At 42.1% G+C, this 19,385-nt stretch overlaps 2 protein-coding genes across 5 annotated transcripts in view; one reads left to right on the top strand and one right to left on the bottom strand.

Annotated features, from left to right (window-relative positions):
• Nucleotides 1-19,385, top strand: part of LOC110677921 (probable serine/threonine-protein kinase DDB_G0282963) — a 329,903-nt gene that overhangs the window by 85,300 nt on the left and 225,218 nt on the right. The gene's annotated exons all lie outside the window — the stretch shown is intronic.
• Nucleotides 277-19,385, bottom strand: part of LOC5573759 (phospholipase A1) — a 157,000-nt gene continuing 137,891 nt past the window's right edge. For all 4 annotated transcript variants that reach the window (XM_021849939.1, XM_021849938.1, XM_021849940.1 and 1 more), the window contains exon 6: nt 277-839. In XM_021849939.1, the coding sequence (XP_021705631.1) occupies nt 391-839 (449 nt within the window). In that variant the 3' untranslated portion in view covers nt 277-390. The remainder of the gene's footprint in view (nt 840-19,385) is intronic.

Genomic DNA, 19,385 nt, shown 5'->3' with positions numbered 1-19,385 from the left:
CCACATTCGGAGGCTGTTGTTGGTGCGGGTGAATCTGATCTGTATTCAGGGCACGTTCGTTATCGAAGGATCGCGAACGAAGGATTAAATGGTGAAGGCTATCTGCAATATTCACGGTCGGGTTTAAAATTTATGAGTGTCATTCGTTGCGTGCTCCCGAGCTACGATATCGGCCCTACGGTGGGGGGGATAAATAATGAAACGAAATGTGGTAACCCGATGAAGCGTTTCAATTGCCACGGCGGGATTTTCTTTCATAATGGAATACAATTCCCCTATTAGCATAAAAATCTAATCACAATCATTGTACATAGTGAATTTCAAAATTCTACCTAACACTACTATTTACAGAAGGAGGTTTTCGATATTTCTATAAAACTAGAAAAAGTGTCAATCGATTGGCAAGTTCCTACCGAACGGTGGCTCTGGATTCGTCGTTAAATAGAACTTCCCTCGAAGTGCCCTGTCGGTATCCATGCCCATATAAACCTCCTTTGTCATGGTGCAATTGCTATCCGTAACATTGTCATCGTTGTGTTCGCACCTATCACACAAAAACGCTCTGGGTCTGGTCAGCGATTCAGCAAAGTATTGCCAGGCACGGGCATGGCTGCATCCGATTATCACTCCCAACCATCGATTCTTGGACAATTCCTGCTGGGCACATCCTGGCTGCAGCGGAACTCCCCCGTTGGGATAGAAATCTACATGACCAAGCGGCCATGGATATCCCAATAGGCCTCCGTCAGTATGAATGACATCCACAAATTCAGCATCGTTCGGGCTCAGCCGTTGCGAGGCTTTTTCAAATACGTACAGCGGAAACGCGGGGTCCAGACCTGCAATAATAGAAGAAGAGAAAAAGTGTTTCAAATTTTATCCACATCATGATCCACGTCTGTTTCCAAACGAGACATGCACTGGAAAGAAATCAACAGCCGGCAAAAAACCTTCCAAACTAATTTGTTTCACGCCACTCGATAAACGGCCAAACCATAAATCATCCCGGAAACTTTATCGACCGTAAGGGGTCAGCCGCCAGCCGAAACTTTTCTGCTTTACAGCAGGAAATTTTATTTATTTTCTTATTTTGGCATCCACTGTCAGGAACGTTGTCCAAACTTCTACTAACCAGGCACAATAGATGCGCCCCGGAAGTGCTGCTGGTGGGGGCAAAAGAAGCACGAGCTATCATATTATTTTTGAGTTATTGCCCCATTTATGATTCGTTGAGGATGTTCCGGTCCTGTGTGGTCCATGCCGACCTTGTCTCGTCAGACGGTTGAATCACCAGTTAGCTACCCAAGTTATCGGTTGCATGAGACACGAAGTAGGATACCATCGTCCATGAAATCCAGACATAAGGGATAAACGCAAGGCGTGGCATTTTTTTCGGTGGACATCGTTTCAATTTTATTAGAAATTCGGCTGTACAGTAAAGTATCCCGAGCAGAAGAAAATAACTACTGAATACCAAATTGAGATATTCCATACCAGATCCCGAGCAGAAGAAAATAACTACTGAATACCAAATTGAGGTATTCCATACCAGATAATTTTCAATACTACATACCTAAATGAGGTATGAATTAGCCCTGCATAAGAGGTAAAATACCTCAAATAATATCTCAAGCATATTCTACGAACACCAAACTGATAACTAGATCAGGTATTGTAATACCTCAATAATACTTGATGGATTTTCATATAAAAATGAAATTTTTCAATTGTAGTTCAATACCTCCAGCAGACCTCAATAGCTGTTTAATACCTCAATGAAGTATTTTTAATTGTTTTAAAGATTTTTTTCAATACCATTATAATACCAAATTGAGGTATTGACAACTGAACAATACCTAATTTTGGTATGATACCAAAAAATGGTATGCATAAGTTATTGGGGAGTTATTTGTTCCTCCTCGGGATAATTTCCAATACTTAATACCTAAATGAGGTATGAATTAGCCCTGCATAAGAGGTAAAATACCTCAAATAATATCTCAAGCATATTCTACGAACACCAAACTGATAACTAGATCAGGTATTGTAATACCTCAATAATACTTGATAGATTTTCATATAAAAATGAAATTTTTCAATTGTAGTTCAATACCTCCAGCAGACCTCAATAGCTGTTTAATACCTCAATGAAGTATTTTTAATTGTTTTAAAGATTTTTTTCAATACCATTATAATACCAAATTGAGGTATTGACAACTGAAAAATACCTAATTTTGGTATGATACCAAAAAATGGTATGCATAAGTTATTGGGGAGTTATTTGTTCCTCCTCGGGATGATGTGCGACGCAACAACAGCCAAAACGTTTGTTAGTAGTTTTCAATCTTCATCCTTCAGCTTACTCAGCTATTACACCGAAACCTCTTCTTCTATCTATCTATCTATTTATCTATCTATCTATCTATCTATCTTTCTACCTATTTATCCATCTATCTATCTATCTTTTTTTTTTTTTTTTTTTCATGCATCTCTAGGAGTTAAAAAATCTTCTCAAGACTGGCCTGTATTTGTTCATGCTCATGCCACAGTGTATGGTTTGGCACTGTGTGGGATTCGCAATGGGGCGCCTACCCACTAAAAAACAGTCTCCTAGGTACACCGTCACCGTAAAGAATTCTTCTCCGGCACCACCTTGCGGTATTACTTCGAAGAAGAGGCGACACATGCTACGCGCACCCTTCATTAAGCCCTTCGGCTCCATCATTAATTTGTTAGTTCCTAATCCATGCCATGCTGAGCCCTTCGGATCCCATTAATAATTTGTTAGTATTCCTTGTTTGTGATCTAAACATGCCATATTCAGCCATTCGGCTCACGATACCATGGGTGCCAGGAACTCCCTGACGAAGGAAGTTCTCTCGGTGCTGGACGCATGCCATTTAGCACTCCAGGTTCTCGCGCACTATTCGGATAGTCCCCGGCGGTGAATCTACCCTACCCCGACGAAGACTTCCCCGGAGGTGGAAGTTCTTCCGGTACCGATGCTGCCCGGATAGGTGCCAAGGTCGATCCTGCGATTCCGGTTGGTGGATGACTTCCGGTTCACAGGTGCCCTGACGACCAATTTGGCAAGACAATTTACACCGTCTTCAGCTCAAGGCTGCACAGACTGAACAATCACAAACATTAGGCAACGGACAACACGAAACACCCAGTAGCCCAATGATGAATTTTTCGTTTGACGAAAAGTTTCCACCGACTGGAGTGGGAATCGAACCCACACTTCATGGCACAATATGCCTAAACGACTGACGCCGCTAACCGCACGGCCACGAAGCCTACAATTTCCGGGGCTTTTCCACGATCTACTCGGTCTTGTCCCCGACGGTGGATCAAGCTTACCTACCGGTTGGGTGCCGAGGTCGGTTCGGCGATTCCGGTTGGAGACTGACTTCCGGTTCACCGGCTTGTTCCTCCCTCCACTTCCGCTGAAGCAATGACATTATTTTCGTCACCGCCATGTTCACCGCGTTCCACATCACCTCATCGCTACACATTCTATCCACTACGTTGTCTACGGTTACGTCAGCACCGCAGACCGCTGTCATCTCGCTACGTTCCGCAGCAAAACGTGGACACTCGAAAATGACGTGTTCCGGCGACTCCTCTACGACTGGGCACTCAGCGCAGAGCGGCGACTCTGCGTGGCCGAACCTGTGCAGATATTTCTTGAAGCAGCCGTGACCTGACAAGAACTGCGTCAAGTGGAAGTTGACTTCTCCATGGGATCTGCTCACCCATTTCGCCAGATTTGGAATAAGGCGATAAGTCCACCTTCCCTTCTCAGCGGTATCCCACTCGCGTTGCCATTTCACCATCGTGTCGGCTCGGGCAATCTTCCGGGCTCCTCTAGTACTACTAGCTTCGTAGCACTCCTTATCCTCTTCCAAAACGTAGCCGATAGGGACCATTCCGGCAATCACGCATACTGCCTCCGAAGATATGGTTCGGTAGGCACTCGCTACCCGCATGGCCATCAGCCTATACGTGCTGCTAAGCTTGACTCGGTTCCTCTTCGTCTTCATTGCGGTTCCCCACGCCGGGCTAGCGTACCTCAGGATCGACGTAGCCACGCTAGACAATAGCCTCCGCTTACTGCTGCAAATCGCCGAGTTATTCGGCATGATCCTGGACAGCGCTGTGACTGCCCTTGCTGCTTTCTCGCACGCGTAATCGACATGGCAGTTGAAGTTCAGCCGATCGTCGATCATTACGCCGAGGTGTTTTAGCTCCCGCTTTGAGGCTATGGTGTGTTCTCCCACTGTAATCTCAGCCTTCTGCACCACTTTTCGATTGCTGATAAGCAACAGCTCCGTTTTTTGGTGGGCTATCACCAGTTTCTTCTCGTACATCCAGTTTTCGACTGCGTCCACTGCTTCTGTAGCGAGAACCTCCACCCTTTCCAGTGAGTCACCAATGACCACAAGCGTGATGTCGTCTGCAAATCCAACGATTTTGACGCCTGTTGGCAGCCTAAGCGTCAGCACTCCGTCGTACATAGCATTCCACAACGTTGGACCCAGGATAGAGCCCTGTGGCTGTCTTGGTAGTGTCATTCTCAAAACACTCCCAAGCCGTTCCCATAGGGGACGTTAGCCACAAGGAAGTGACGTTTCAAGTAATACTGTTTAATATGGTATGCCCTCTTCAACATCTAATCCAATTTCTCTCGCCGTTCCCTTACGGTACCTATCCATCTAGTATTCATTGCTTTCTTCTCCATGCTCCCTCTTACTTCGAGCAAAATAGACCGATATGCCGATAAACAAATTCGCCCTGTGGAACTCCCGCATTTACCGACCTCGTCTTCTGTCCTTCGCTAGTGCTGTAGCTCAAGACCCGGTTTTCAAAGTAGCTTCCTAGTATCTTGCACAGATAATCCGGAACCTTCATTTTATGTAACGCCACAGCAATGGCTTCCCAGCTTGCACTGTTAAAGGCGTTTCTCACATCTATCGTCACGACAGCACAGTAACGGTTACCTCTACGTTTTTTTTGTCCTTGCTTTGTCGGCTGTGTCAATCACTGTTTTGATGGCATCTACCGTTGACTTTCCTTTCCGGAATCCATACTGCCACTCCGACAGTCCACGCTCTCCCTCAGTGAACGCCATCAGTCTATTGAGGATGATCCTCTCCAACAGCTTTCCGAGTGTGTCAAGCAAACATATCGGCCGAAACGAGCCTGGTTCACCGGGGGGCTTACCCGGTTTCGGTAGCAGAACCAGTTTTTGCCTTTTCCACTGTGCTGGGAAATGTCCCTCATCTAAGCAGATCTGGAGTGATGTCCGGAACATATCTGGGTTGGGCGTGATAGCAGCTTTCAACGCTACGTTGGGGATACCATCAGGGCCAGGCGCTTTCTTCGGCTTCATTTTCTTGGCCGCCTCTATGAGCTCCTCATTGGTAATGATTGCTCTTTCTTCACCTTCCTGGCCATACGGTGTCGGTGGCCAGACCGTTGGCGCGTGTTGTGGGAACAACCCGTCGACGATAATCTGCAACTTCTCTGGGCATGTTTCAGCGGGTACGGCTGGACCACTGATCTTGGCCATCGCCACCCTGTATGCATCTCCCCACGGATTTGCATTGGCATCGCGACACAACTCCTTGAAGCACGTTCTCTTGCTCAGCGAAATTTCTCTTTTCAGATCGGCTTTCGCCGCCCTCAATGTTAATCTTCGCTCTTCCCTCTCACCATCGGTTTTGGCTCTTTGCATCCGTCTACTGGCTTGGAGACATCTTTTGCGGAGGTTGCCAAGTGTCTCATTCCACCAGTATACCGGACGACGTCTGTATTTCGGCTCGACCTTCCGTGGCATGGCAATGTCGCATGCTCGTACCATCGCAGCCGTTAACTCCTCCGATCTCAAGTTCAGAACCTGCCCTTCTCTTCTGAGGGCTTCCACGAAAAGCTCTTCGTTAAAACGTTTCGTTTTCCACATCTGCTCATGAGGTGTACTCGCTCTCTGTGAGCATTGTGTTCTTCCACCAATTCTATACCGGACCTCCTGATGATCGCTATGAGTGTACCCATCGCAGACTCTCCAGTTCAGGCCTCCCGTCAACACAGGACTACAGAAAGTGATGTCGATTATTGATTCCCGGCCATCTCTACGGTAGGTGCTGGTTGTTCCTTCGTTACCCAAGTCTACGTCCAGCCTTGCCAGCGCTTCTAGTAGACTACGCCCTCTTGGGTTGGTGAGACGGCTGCCCCCTCAACTGCCCAAGCATTGAAGTCGCCAGCGATGACGACTGGTCTCCGGTCGGCTAGCTTATCGGTTAGCTCGTCCAGCATCTCGTTGAACTGGTCCAATGTCCAGCGGGGGGGTGCGTAGCAGCTACACACGTACACATCGTTAAGCTTTGCAATAACGAAGCCTTCGTCCGCCTGGAACACTATTTCCTGGATAGGATACCTCCCCATCGTCCAGATTGCCGCTGTCTTCGCTTTATCAGCGATCCAGTTACCGTTTCCAGCTGGTACTCGATACGGCTCGGCAAGGATAGCTACGTCGCACTTCGATTCCGATACGGACTTCCACAGCAGCTGTTGCGCTGTGTCACAGTGGTTGAGGTTTAGCTGAGTTACCTCCACTGCGGTTTAGAATTTCTCGCTTGCTTGAAGGCCGGACACTTAGGGCCTCCCGTCGCGTGTCTGTTGCGACTTTTGTCCTTGCAGATCAGGCACCTTTGCTTATTGTTGCAATCTTGCGCCTTGTGACCTTCGTCGCCACACCATCTACAGAGCTTACTTCTGTCTGGTCCTTCGCAGTTCCGTGCCAGGTGGCCGTATTCCAGGCACCTGTAGCATCCCTCCGGTCTCTGGGAGATTTTCAGTGGACATACTGAACAACCGACTCGAATTTTCCCGACTTCCAGCGCTTTGTTGGCTGCGTCTACTGGGAGCTTTATGGACGCCGCCTGTGTACCAAGCGGTGCTCTTCTTAGCCGTACTGTCATCTGCACCGTTTCCAGATCGCACTGCTCCTTTATGGCGGTCCTCACTTCCTCTTCGGTGGTGATCCAATCCAGATCCCGCAATTGGAGTGTCACTTCAGGGCACATGGCTTTCACCTGCACCTTTTCGCCCATGACTCTCTCGGTTAGCTCTTTGTATGTCGAGCTTTTGTTCACCGAGTCTTTTTTTAGCTCGATGAGCATGTCTCCCGTCTGGGTGCGTCTGATCTTCTGAACGTCGGCACTAAACTCCTTTAGTTGAGGGTCCGTCCTCATGGCCCGCAAGACTTCAGCATAAGTGTCCTCGCTAGTTTTGACGACAACAGCTTCGCATTTTGCCTTCTTCCTGATTGGCCTTTGCTTTCTGGCACTCTCCTGTTTGCCTCTCTTCTTCTTGTTCCGGACCTCTTGTCATGGGATATCGCCAGGTCCCCCTCTGAGCACTTCATCCGCCGGTTTTGGATTTACGTTTTTCGGCTTCTTGGATACAGCCTGTCTTTCGTCTCCTGGTGACGACCTATGTCTTTTGGGGGTGAAACTTGGCGTAGTTCCTATTCCCGCTGACCTTTCTTTCCCCTTGCTGTCTTTCCGAGGGGCTATGCCGGTTTTTTCCGGCTGCACTACCGCAGCTGCCAGGGCCTTTTTGGTCGCCGCTAACTCGGTTTCAACAGCTTCAATCCTCTGCATCACTTTCCTCCAGTCCTTGACGGCGGATCCGAGGGTTCCTTGAATCCTTGCCACGAGGTCCTTAATGTCTTTGTGCACGTTGTGCCTCTTATCGACGAATTCCCGAAGCTCATCTACGACGGTTTTCGCCGCTTCCACCTTCGATTGGCTCGGGGGTAACTTCCACGCACTTTGCAGCTGATGTTGCTGCTGTCTCTCACGCTGCTCCTGCTCACTTTGCGACTTATCCCGCCGCTCCTGTTCACGTGTTCGCTGCTCGTGCAGTTCATCTTCGCTCTGCTGGTGTTCCAGCTGCTGCTGTTCCAGCTCCTGCTGTTGGCATTGCTTCGGTGGCGACCTCGGCAAGGCACTTTTTGCGAACGGATTCGCTGTTTCACCTACGTTGATGTTGTTAACTTCCATGCTTAAGGGTCCCCCCTCCAAGCCGCTATCTCCACCCGTCGTAAGTAGTCGTCCTTGTGATCCCATGGGTACCTTTGCTTGCAGTGAGGTCCACGCGAGGGCTGACACGGTCCTTCATGGGGTACCGGGTTCAGAGCCAGATCGACGCTAGTCAGGAATATCCATCTGAGCCTACTTCCACCAGCTAAGGTGGCGAGCTTTGAACGTACTAGGAGGCCTGCCACGGTTTTAACGGGACGGGGGCAACCGTTCCATTAGCCCACCTGCCGTTTCAGAATAGTGTCACCCATTCTTACTAAGGAAGTGGAATAGAGCGATTGTCAGCTCTATAACGTCGTGTTGATACAGTCCTTGACCTTGTCCTTGTCCTTGCAGCCAGTATGCCGTAATTAGGATCTTACTGGCATCGATCCTAATGTGCCGGTTGGCACTCCAATGGTTGGGCTAAGGCACTTTGAAAGCGGTACCAGGTCGCTTGTTCAGGGTTACTTACAGATATGTGGTTTTTTGTAGAGATTCACCAGAGCCCACTGATGAACCCCCGCCACATCCTAGGTAGACCATGCTTGAGCCCCTGGTCAGATGGACCAGACGCTCGGCCACCTCCCGAAGGAAGTACCAAAGGTGGTATTCCATACGGCTGTATGTATGAGTTTCGCTTGGAAAGGGTAAAAATCCCAAGCTTCCACCTGGCACCTCCTCACTCTAGCTGATGTCAGAAGGACAACAGTGCCCAGGTTGCACTACCAGCTAAGTACGCAACCCTTGGCTGGCGGTCTTTGTCATCGTTAGACCCGTGGAAGCGTGAGGTAGGGGCTTGTGAGGACCAGAGCTATGTTGGACGCTCCTTCCTGGTTGTCGACTCACCATTTTGCAACCCATCTATCTATCTATCTGTCAATCTATCTATTGATCTATCTATCTATCTATCTATCTATCTTTCTATCTATCTATCTATCTATCTATCTCTTTTTTATTTTTTCATTAGTATCATTCGAAACATTCCATTATTTCTTATATCTAGGTGTTCTGTGTTATTAGACAACACTATCATCCTAATTTGGTAAAACAAATTTTGGATTTTATTAACATTTTGTTAACAACATAATACATTTCATTTGCCGTAGCATTTCAGATTTTTACAGATTAGTTGATTTCAACTGCTTATAAGAGAAAAAAAAAACGCTTATCTATCTATCTTCTATTTTTTTTACCAGTCACTTTCCCCCACACCAAAAAGCTTCCTGGTAGTGGACGCAACTATCTCAGCTCACTCTGTGCAGCACGTGAACAAAAAAAAAATGAAAAAACAAGCAAAACATGAGCTGAGATTCAAATTAACGTTAAACTAAATTTTAATTAATTTAAATAGAATTACATGGCGTGATGTCCCAGTGGAACAAATGTTCCTTTTAAGGGACCCACTTATGATATAATTACTAATTAACTTTAAAAAAAAAGAAAGATATTTACGAAAAAAAAGAATTTAATTAATCTATGATTGGTTTCTGGTAGTTGACATATTGCTCAAAATACGAATATTATTTTTTATCCAAGAATGTCGTGAAGATTTAGTTTTAAGTATTGCTTTAGCTTTTGTTTGAAACTATTGCGATCGCTCATTTGTTTCAAGTAATCCGGTAATTGATTGTACGGCTTAGGACCAATGATTGAAATTCTTTTTTGACCAAACATTGTAAGTGCTCTATTTTGATGCAAATTATGTGTACGTCTTGTACGATAGCCATGGGATATTGAAGGTAGTTGAATATTATGATGAAAAAGATTATTGTGCAGAGTGTCATGAACAAATATTAGAGTCTGCATTTTACAGAGACTGTGAATTGGAAGGATATTGTGAGAGACATCAGAGTAAAGTTGAAGAGTGGGAAATAAAACGGTTTGCTAAATATCGTTTTCAAACATCTATTCTGGAGAGTTTGGAGTTTTTTTTAAAGAAGACTTTGAGGCACGACCCCATGCTATAATTAGATAGCTCAGGCGTGAGTGAATATGAGCAAAATAGAAGTTTAAAAGTATTCTGCGCGATACAAAATGACTTACTCTTCGCATAATTCCACATAGCGATGATACCTTTTTTTCTACATTTTTAATGTGATTTGCCCAGCTTAGGGTAGAATCCAGCATCAAACCTAAGTATTTAAATGATGATACTTGTTCAATACAGGAAGAATTGAGTAAGACTTGGTTTCGTTGTTGAAAAATCTTTCTAGATGAGTGAAACATCATATATTTGGTTTTCATTACATTTAAAGAAAGTAAATGTAAAAAAAAATATTGCGACAGAATACTCAAATCTTCGGTCATATGCTCCACTATTGCATCTGCATCTAAGTGCGGATAGAACAGAGCTGTGTCATCAGCAAATAAACGTGGTGTTCCCTTTAATTGCAACCTATTTAGGTTCGTCACGTACAACAGAAACAATAATGGACCAATATTGCTACCTTGAGGTACACCTACCCCTAAAGACTTTAACGAACTCTGTGAGTCACCAATTGTGACGAACTGTTTTCTATCTTGCAAATAGCTGCGCACAATTTCATTTTCTATACCTCTAATTCCGTAGGCCTCCAATTTATCTAACAGTATTGCATGGTTCAATGTGTCAAAAGCCTTGCGTAAATCTAAAAAGAGTGCACCGACGATTTGCTTTTCATCAATCCCCTTTATTATATCGTCAAGCAATTCAACAGTCGCCGTAGATGTACTGCTGCCTTGACGAAAACCATATTGAAAACTGTACAACACGTTGTGCTGTTTAAGAAAAGGAATAAACCTGTTAATAAGCCATGTTTCTAATATTTTATTAAATATGGATAGTGTTGAGATCGGTCGGTTGTTGCTTGTATCACAAACATTACCAGATTTAAAAATAGGAATGACTCTAGCAATTTTTAAACAGTTGGGATATGAGCCAGTTTCAATAATTCTATTGAAACAATCAGATAGTATTCTGGAAAAGTGATCAGAATTGCTTTTGATGAAATCAACATTGATTTTATCGGGCTCCGGACTTTTTTTACGCTCCAAATCATTAATAATCATTGTCACTTCATTAGCTGTAGCTGGATTCAAAAATATAGAACTAGGCACACGTCTTACATTTGAAAGTGGGTTCACTCCAGCATCCACCTGAATGCTATCGGCTAATTTTTGGCCTATGCTCGAAAAATAATTGTTGAATATTTCACTAATTTGTTGATCGTCAGTGATTTTTGCACCATCTTCAATTAGGGTAATTTTATCAGTTTTAGCATCTTTCCCAAAAATGTTGTTTATGTGCTTCCACAACTTCGAGTGTGGTGTATTGTTTAAAATGTTGTCGAAATACAATTTCTTGCATTGCTTCTTCGCTATGATAACTTTGTTCGAGACGTGTTTTAGGAGATCTTTTAGATGTATGTCTTGTGGGTTTCTTTTAACTCTTTTGATGTAGTTATTTTTAAGGTTTATTCACGACCACACATTGAAATTCATCCAAGGACAAAAACTGTTTTTAGTGCTTACCTTCTTGGTAATAGTTTTGGAATATTTCACAAGAAAATTCTTATAAGTAGATACGATATTTTCAAAACAAAGGTTGACATCTGTTACTTCACAAACACTACCCAGAAAATTATTAAATTCGACAGCAATTTTTCGATGGTCTACAATTGTTTTTGAAATAGTTATTTTTTCTCTTTTGTCAGCTAATTTGAAGGAAGCGATGATCATAGAATGATCACTTTCACAGGTCGAGATTGTGTCATTCCTTGAGTTCTGAATGTCATTTAATCTACAAACTACATGATCAAGAATGTTCATGGTGATCGGTCTGGTAGGCATTGTATTTGTGCAAGCAAACCCATACGACTCGAGCAAGGACATGTATTTGACAACCACGTTATTATTTTTTGCAATAATTGGTATATTAACGTCACCAACAAAGAAACAAGAGCGGTTATGATTTGAATTATCAAGACAATCTTCTAATTTATTCATAAAAACATTGACATCAAATGACGGAGGACGATAGAAACCATGGACATCATACATACGGCCATTGATTGCAAGCTCGACAGAGATATGGTGAAATCCATCTGAATGAACGTTACGCACTGGAGTGAAGGTGATATCGGTCCTGATGAACATAGCCAATCCACCATTGGAGTTATCTCTACATGAAAATACAGAATTAAAGCCAGGAATATAATACAATTGTTTGTGTTCCTCCTTTACCCATGTTTCTCCTATAACGATAACATAGATTGCCACATTGCATTGGTCTAACGTTTCTAGAATTGTATCGAACTTCGCAAGGTCATTCATGCCTCTAATGTTCCACTGGAAAATACGTAAGTAATTGGTATTAGACTCCACGGTATGAATAGATTGATTGAATTCATATATATTATTGTGAGAAAAGTTATCTACGAGAGCCATTTTATATAAGAAGTAATAAAAAAAATTTACGTGCGAGGATGAATTGGATGCGCTCTCATTCACGAAACAAGCCAGGTCATTCCTATCCCTAATAACGTATGGTTTTGACTGCTCATCTTTTTTAACCAGAATTATTCCGTCCCTTCCAGCCCAGACGTATTTTAAATTTAGTTTATTTTGCAAACTCCTCAATTCATTGAGCATTTGTAGCAAAAGTGGTGTCAATTCATCCCGAATAGCAATATTCGTTGGCTTTCCGTTCATTACCATTGACTGGTCAATGGAAGATGACAAAAGCTTCCCAAACCAGTGATGGAAAGTGACGAACATTTCTTCTGAACTGGAACAAAAACAAAACTAAACGCTCCCGAGCGTCAGAGCGCTGGTTTACTCGCATCTGTCGGCTCCCGAGTAACTGAAGCTAAAAGTGATTCGCGAACCTGTTCGGAGCTGTTCAGAGTCATATTGTGCTTTTGGGAAAAATGCTGCTTCCCCTCCGAGATTTATGATTTTCAAGGGCTTTTGACTACAAACTAGTAGTTTGCTATCGATATGATGGTTATACACTTAATTTGTCTGTCAAAACCATAATAAATCACACGTTGCTCGGTTACTCGCGAGTAAACGCTTCCGAGCTTGTTGCTACTTCTTTTGACATGTTCTCCCGAGCAGACGGGTGCGGACTTACTCACACCTAGCCAGTTCCCGAGTCTGTGATGTTTGTTATGCGTTGGTATACACTCGTGAGCTGCTTCGTGATGCGAACTTTTCCAGCACTGTCCCAAACTCTCTCTTTTTTGAGAAAAGAACGATTCCTTCACAGCATTATCTTTAAAAACGATTCGAATAGGCACAAGTTTGTTCAGAGCAGAACTAGAGACAGAAACTCTAGAAGCAGATATTATGGAATCTGATTCAAAATCAGCTCCAATGCATTCAGGCAACTTTGGAGACGAATTCAGGTACACATTCATTGGCATGCACTGGAATGCCAAGAATAACCGCGTTGTTCGATAAGGACTCCGTGTTGGTCTTATCGCAATTGATTTCCAACTTATGAACAAGGGTCGTCAATGAAGTATGCGACTTCTGTAAATCTGCAACCTCAGATTTCAAACGATCATTATCTTTTTTCAAGTGTTTTCAATACATATCGTTGTCTAGATCATCCGTCAATCTTGAACTACACTGGTGACACAAGAAAAAATAAATAAAAATAATAAAAATAAATAAACAAATTTAATTAAACTACAACACAGCAGAAATTATATACAGGTTAAAAAATACACATATCAGTAAATATAAGCGTGCATACGTTAAAACAGATTAAAATCAATTACTGAGACCCTTCAATACAACCGAAAAATGAGAACTATTCGCATGGATAATAAATATAAGCAAAGCATACGATAAGCGGTGATGTATGACTCTCAAAGATTCGCCCAGAGTGGCAAGGTTCACATAAATCTACTTGCGCAAGAGGAGTCGTTCATTCATCAAATCGTTCTTCCCAACTTCACCGAATTCTGCAATCCTATACCACAACCACATGCATACCTACTCGCTATTAGAAAATAGGAGTAAACTGCGACGATGGCCCTTGCCGTAAACAAGCGAAACCACTATACAGTGTGCTACTGATGGATTTCTCCAACTTCGCCAAATTCTGCAGTACTAGATCGCGACCAACTTGCTTACCTACACGCTATGGATATAGATGCACTCAGCAATGGCCCTTGCCATAAACAAGCGAAACTACGAGTGTGTGCTACTGGAGGGCGTACTAGATCCACCTAAACAAATCAAACAAGAACTCTTGCACTTTCGTCTCACGGAACTAAGCACTGCCACTTAGACAAATAGTGAGTGACTCAGATCACAGTTTACCAGCACAGTACCAACACGAAATACGTTCATCAATATAAATAGCCAATTGAAGAGAACAAAGACAACTGATGATCACAACGGATTAAAAATTCAATTTTTCACGTTCATGTGAGCACAAAACTCGTATTACTCGAATATGGTATAAAAGAACCAGCACTAATATCCATTTGTTGACAAAAATAACAAATTAAAATCGACTGTATCACTACTAATTAATGAAATGAAAATCACAATATAGCACAATAGAATCAGGTACCAGAAACAGTGCTGCCAGAGATCTTCTTTATAAATAAAAATGAAGTGGTGTTTGTATGTCACGAAATGGCTTGAGAACGGATCAACGGATAGATGTAGGTTTGTCACTGAGGCACTCGACAAGTGGTGCGAAAAAGTTCGGGAAAGTCTCCGGAATAATCTGGAAAACGGAAGTTGACTAATGTGTCTTTTTGTATGGAGGTTTACATTACCGTAATTTCGGGTGAAATTGATCACTTTTCACGGATTTTCTTGTCTGATTTCTATAATGTTGACATTGCCAAACAACTGAATGCAGGAAAACAAGTATGAAGGTTGTCCTCATTGCCTCTAGTACCGAAATTTTCTAACAAATGTAATATTAGTGCTAAAAAATATGTCTAAAATAAAAAAATCGGGCTATCTCATTTCGGGGTGAAATTGATCACTTATAAATGCCATTATTGTTAGTTTTCAAAACAACTTTACATAATAAATGTGAGCTCCCTGAATCCAAATATGCTTGCCAAATTCTTAACAATACAATATTTATAGAAATAATGAATGTTTAAATTTCAAGAATAACGCAGAAAACGCCTAAATGTATGTAATTTTCAAAGGAATTTCCTGATATATACCAGAAATTCAATTATTTCAACCAAATCAACGAATTGGTACGAGTTTTGGGATATATCTTAGGTATCCTCACAAACTTTCAGGATTATACCATGTCCAAATTCTTGTCTAGTACTAGAAGTTTATTAATGTTTGTCAACACTGCACCGTACAAGATTTTGAAATTTGACATTATTTTCATATAAATGAACATTTTTAAACGCAAAAAACTTTACAACACACAATTTGGACATACTTACGACAAACAACGTTCATTCACTGCAGGTTACATTGATATTTGTGCTCCATTAGGAAGAAATAAAATCGAGTGACACAGTGATCAATTTCACCCGAATTTACGGTACGTTAAACAAAAGCATACTTGATGGCAAGACGAAGTTTGTCGGGACTACTAGTGTTGTCTGTTTCATTGACAACAAAACGCTCCGCCAACTTTCAAACAGACCGATATAATCGTCGCCAGCAAACAAATCAAAGGAGGTGATTTGCCGTTATGTTGGTAAGACTGATGAAACGTCAAATTCGCTGTTGCTCCTGCTGCTGGTTGACTGGCGACGGTTTCACCGACGACGATTAGAAATCGTCGCGTCCAATAAGGCGCAAAATTTACATTATATAAGTAAAAATGGAGTGGTGTTTTTATCTTATGAAATGACTTACGAACGAGCTTCCAGATTTTGATTTTTTTTTCACTAAAGTGTTCATGAAGTATTCCGGCGTGTTAGTGTTTGCGTTAGCGTAGTTACGGTATACTTCGTAGATTGGATACTAGCAACGTTTATGGAAGTATTCCGACGTATTAGTGTGCACAAAAAGGGCTCCATCCCATTACTCCGAACGCCATTACCCCGAACTCCACTACCCCGAATGGGTCACTACCCCGAAAGCCATTACCCCGAATGGGTCATTACCCCGAACGTCACTATTCCGAATGAGCCATTACCCCGAATAGTATGAGATACAATGAAGTATCATGTGGTAATTAATGATGTGTTAAATTCGTCGGTAAAATGTCCATCATATATTTTCCCTTCTTTCTTATGTCAGTTATTCTGTTGACCACTATCTTTTTTTCTGGGACAGTGCCTGTCTCTCAACTCAGTGGGCACTTCCGCAGTTCAAGCGTTTATTCACAAATTTCATAACGCCAAATATTGCCATTTTTGACACCCATCCACCCCGTGGTAATTATTTTGTACGGAAATTCTACAAATTTTGAAAGAGGTGTAACATTTCGATGACAACCACCCACATCACCCTTCAGCGATAAGAAATTTGTGAATAGGCTTTCAACAAAACACTTGACTGAGCGCTTTCCTTGTCAATTCACCATTTTTGTATATGTGCCTCTAAGCCCAGCGAAGTCAAGGAACTTTTCAGTACAACAATTCCACCATCGGAGGAATTCGAACCCATACCCTCAATATGGAACAGCTGCGTGCTCGCCGGAATTTGGACTTCTTGGTGGTGTTAATACTCCAATTTTACTCCAAAATAGGCTGTTCTTCTAAATTTTCGATGGATAAGCTAGGCACTAATATTTCCATATGGAACCGCTATTTTTTCAAAGCAGGATATCTTTAAGGCATTCATTGAAGTTTATTCTGCTAATTCTAATCAGGAATTTCCCCTTCTTTTACCTTCTTGCAATAAAACAGTCAGGTCTCTATCGGACTGCTCACCACTTTTCTGCCATCATCATATATTCACTGTATTGAATCAAAAACAACTATTTTTTGTGGTTATCTTATTGAAACTCAGCTGAATGATCCCACAAAATAACGAAAGTATTACTGTAACGGGGATCGGAGGCCGCGATTTTACTATCATACACAAGTATATTAGCGTTTCTATGCAACCGCGGAAAGATTGTCTATCAGGTTGGTCTTTAAACGGATACCATAGTACATCACTTGCAGCGATAATATCAGGGTGACCTTCTATTACCATCGTTTATGAAACAAAATCTTGTAGAAGATCTCAATGCTTGTAGTCGACATAAAAAAATGAGTGAAGGAAGTGGATAGAAGCGTCCAAAACGAAACTTTACTACATGCTTATTACGTGCATATCAAAGCTATTGTTTTCATAACAAATTCACCCTTCTTTTTAAAATAAGCTGTTCTTCAGAGCATTGCAGTGTAGTTGTGTTAATCTCATCAAAATTTGAGGACAAACCCAAATAAAACTTAGTATGTAAAAGTTGTTTTATGAAAATCTAGCTCCTTTTTAATCTCCTAATATTTGAAAAAAATCATTTTTAAGCCAAACTTGTTTAATACTCATAAGGAATCGTACAGTTTTCTCCCCACCTTCTAATTAGATTTAGTCTCAAAATGTTATGGATTCGGGGTAATGGCGTTCGGGGTAATGACCCATTCGGAGTAATGGCTTTCGGGGTAATGGCGTTCGGGGTAATGGTATTCGGGGTAGTGGCGTTCGGGGTAGTGTCATAGAGTCCACAAAAAGTCCTAGATATTCAACGGGAAAGTCGAAAAAACGGGACATTACGAAACTGTCGGTTTGTATGGAAATCCGACAGAGCAAAAAACAACAGCCTAATACAAGGCAATACAACGTTTGCCGGGCCCACTGTTGCGAGAAGCACCTGTTCTTCATCACTATTTTGGTTGAAATCCGATTTTTTGCACACTTAAAATGTAACAGTTTGGAATCAACTTCTAAGATTGCACATAAACTTCAAAGGCACAAATCTCGCGAAGAAAGCATCCAATAACAGTGCACTTTTTATTTTGGTTTTGTACACAAGCAGAAAGCGTAAAAAAAGAAGATCAAAAATGTTTGTCAATTATTTCTCCAGTTTCTTCTTCTTCTTTCTGGCGTTACATCCCCCTGGGGCAAAGCCTGCTTCTCAGCTTACAGTTATTCACTGAGAGCTTACTATGCCAATGACCATTTTTGCATGTGTATATCGTGTGGCAGGTACGAAGATACTCTATACCCTGGGAAGTCGAGAGTATTTCCAACCCGAAAAGATCCTCGAGCGGTGGGATTCGAACCCACGACCCTCAGCTTGGTCATGCTGAATAGCTGCGCGTTTACAGCTACGGCTATCTGGGCCCCAGTTTAGTGCCTTTGAAAACGTGAGCATAAGTTGGCCATTGTGGCGGCCATCTTTGGATTCCGAGATGTATCACCTAAAATTGATCCTCTTTAATTCCTCCGAAAATCGTGAATGATCAATGATTTGATTTCAAAATATTTATTCTGATTTTTTTTACTTGATTGAGCAAGCTTTTTTATTTTAGGCTCAAATTGTTACAATTAAACATCTAAATGGATTTTTATTCGGTTTTTGCAATGGGCAGTATGCACTTCAACAGACGCCTATCTCGATGCGTGAGGAATTTCTTGTAAGAAATGCTCTAGAAAAGAATCTTTCTTTGATTACAGTACGCAGTTGAAAAGAAATGTCAATTCAAATGGGGCTCACTGTAGAAAAATTTCTTAACCATTTATTTCCGCAGAAATTCTTACTTTTCTTGAGCTGAACAGCATACCTAGCTTAAATATTTTAAAACTCGTGACTTGAAAGCGGCAGAATTGCTTCAGTTAGAAAATTTTCCGGCAATCCAGTAAATAAATCTTTAAAAATTCTTCCAAAGCACTTGCGGGATATCCCTAATAGTTCTTCCACGATTTTTTTTAGATATTCAAAAGTGCTTTCAAGAGATTCCTCTAAGAATTCCATCGGAAATTTGTTCATCAATTATTTGCTATTTTTCCAGTGTTATATGTTAGAACAACATTTTACTGAGCTACTCCTGGGATTCCCTCGAAAAATCATTGCTGGGATCATTCTACAGATTTTTCCTTAAGTTCTTTCCTGCTTTTTGATCTTCCCAGAAAATTTTTGGTATAGGTTAGAAGCGTGACATTACAGCAACTCTTAGATTATTTCATGATGAGATTTCAGCATATTTTAAACGCTTGAGAACAATCTTTTCTACGATCATTAGGGAGCCGGATCCTATTCTTGGCACTTTTGAATCACTTTGGCAGTGGGCACAATATGCGTCGTATTGAAATGCTTATTATTGCAAAGTTTCAGACAGTTCGACCGAGAAAAACCCCTCTAGGCCAAAGTAAATC

Source organism: Aedes aegypti, chromosome 3, assembly GCF_002204515.2.
Source record: "Aedes aegypti strain LVP_AGWG chromosome 3, AaegL5.0 Primary Assembly, whole genome shotgun sequence".
Classification (NCBI taxonomy): domain Eukaryota; kingdom Metazoa; phylum Arthropoda; class Insecta; order Diptera; family Culicidae; genus Aedes; species Aedes aegypti.
This window is presented reverse-complemented; position numbering and strand designations above follow the sequence as displayed.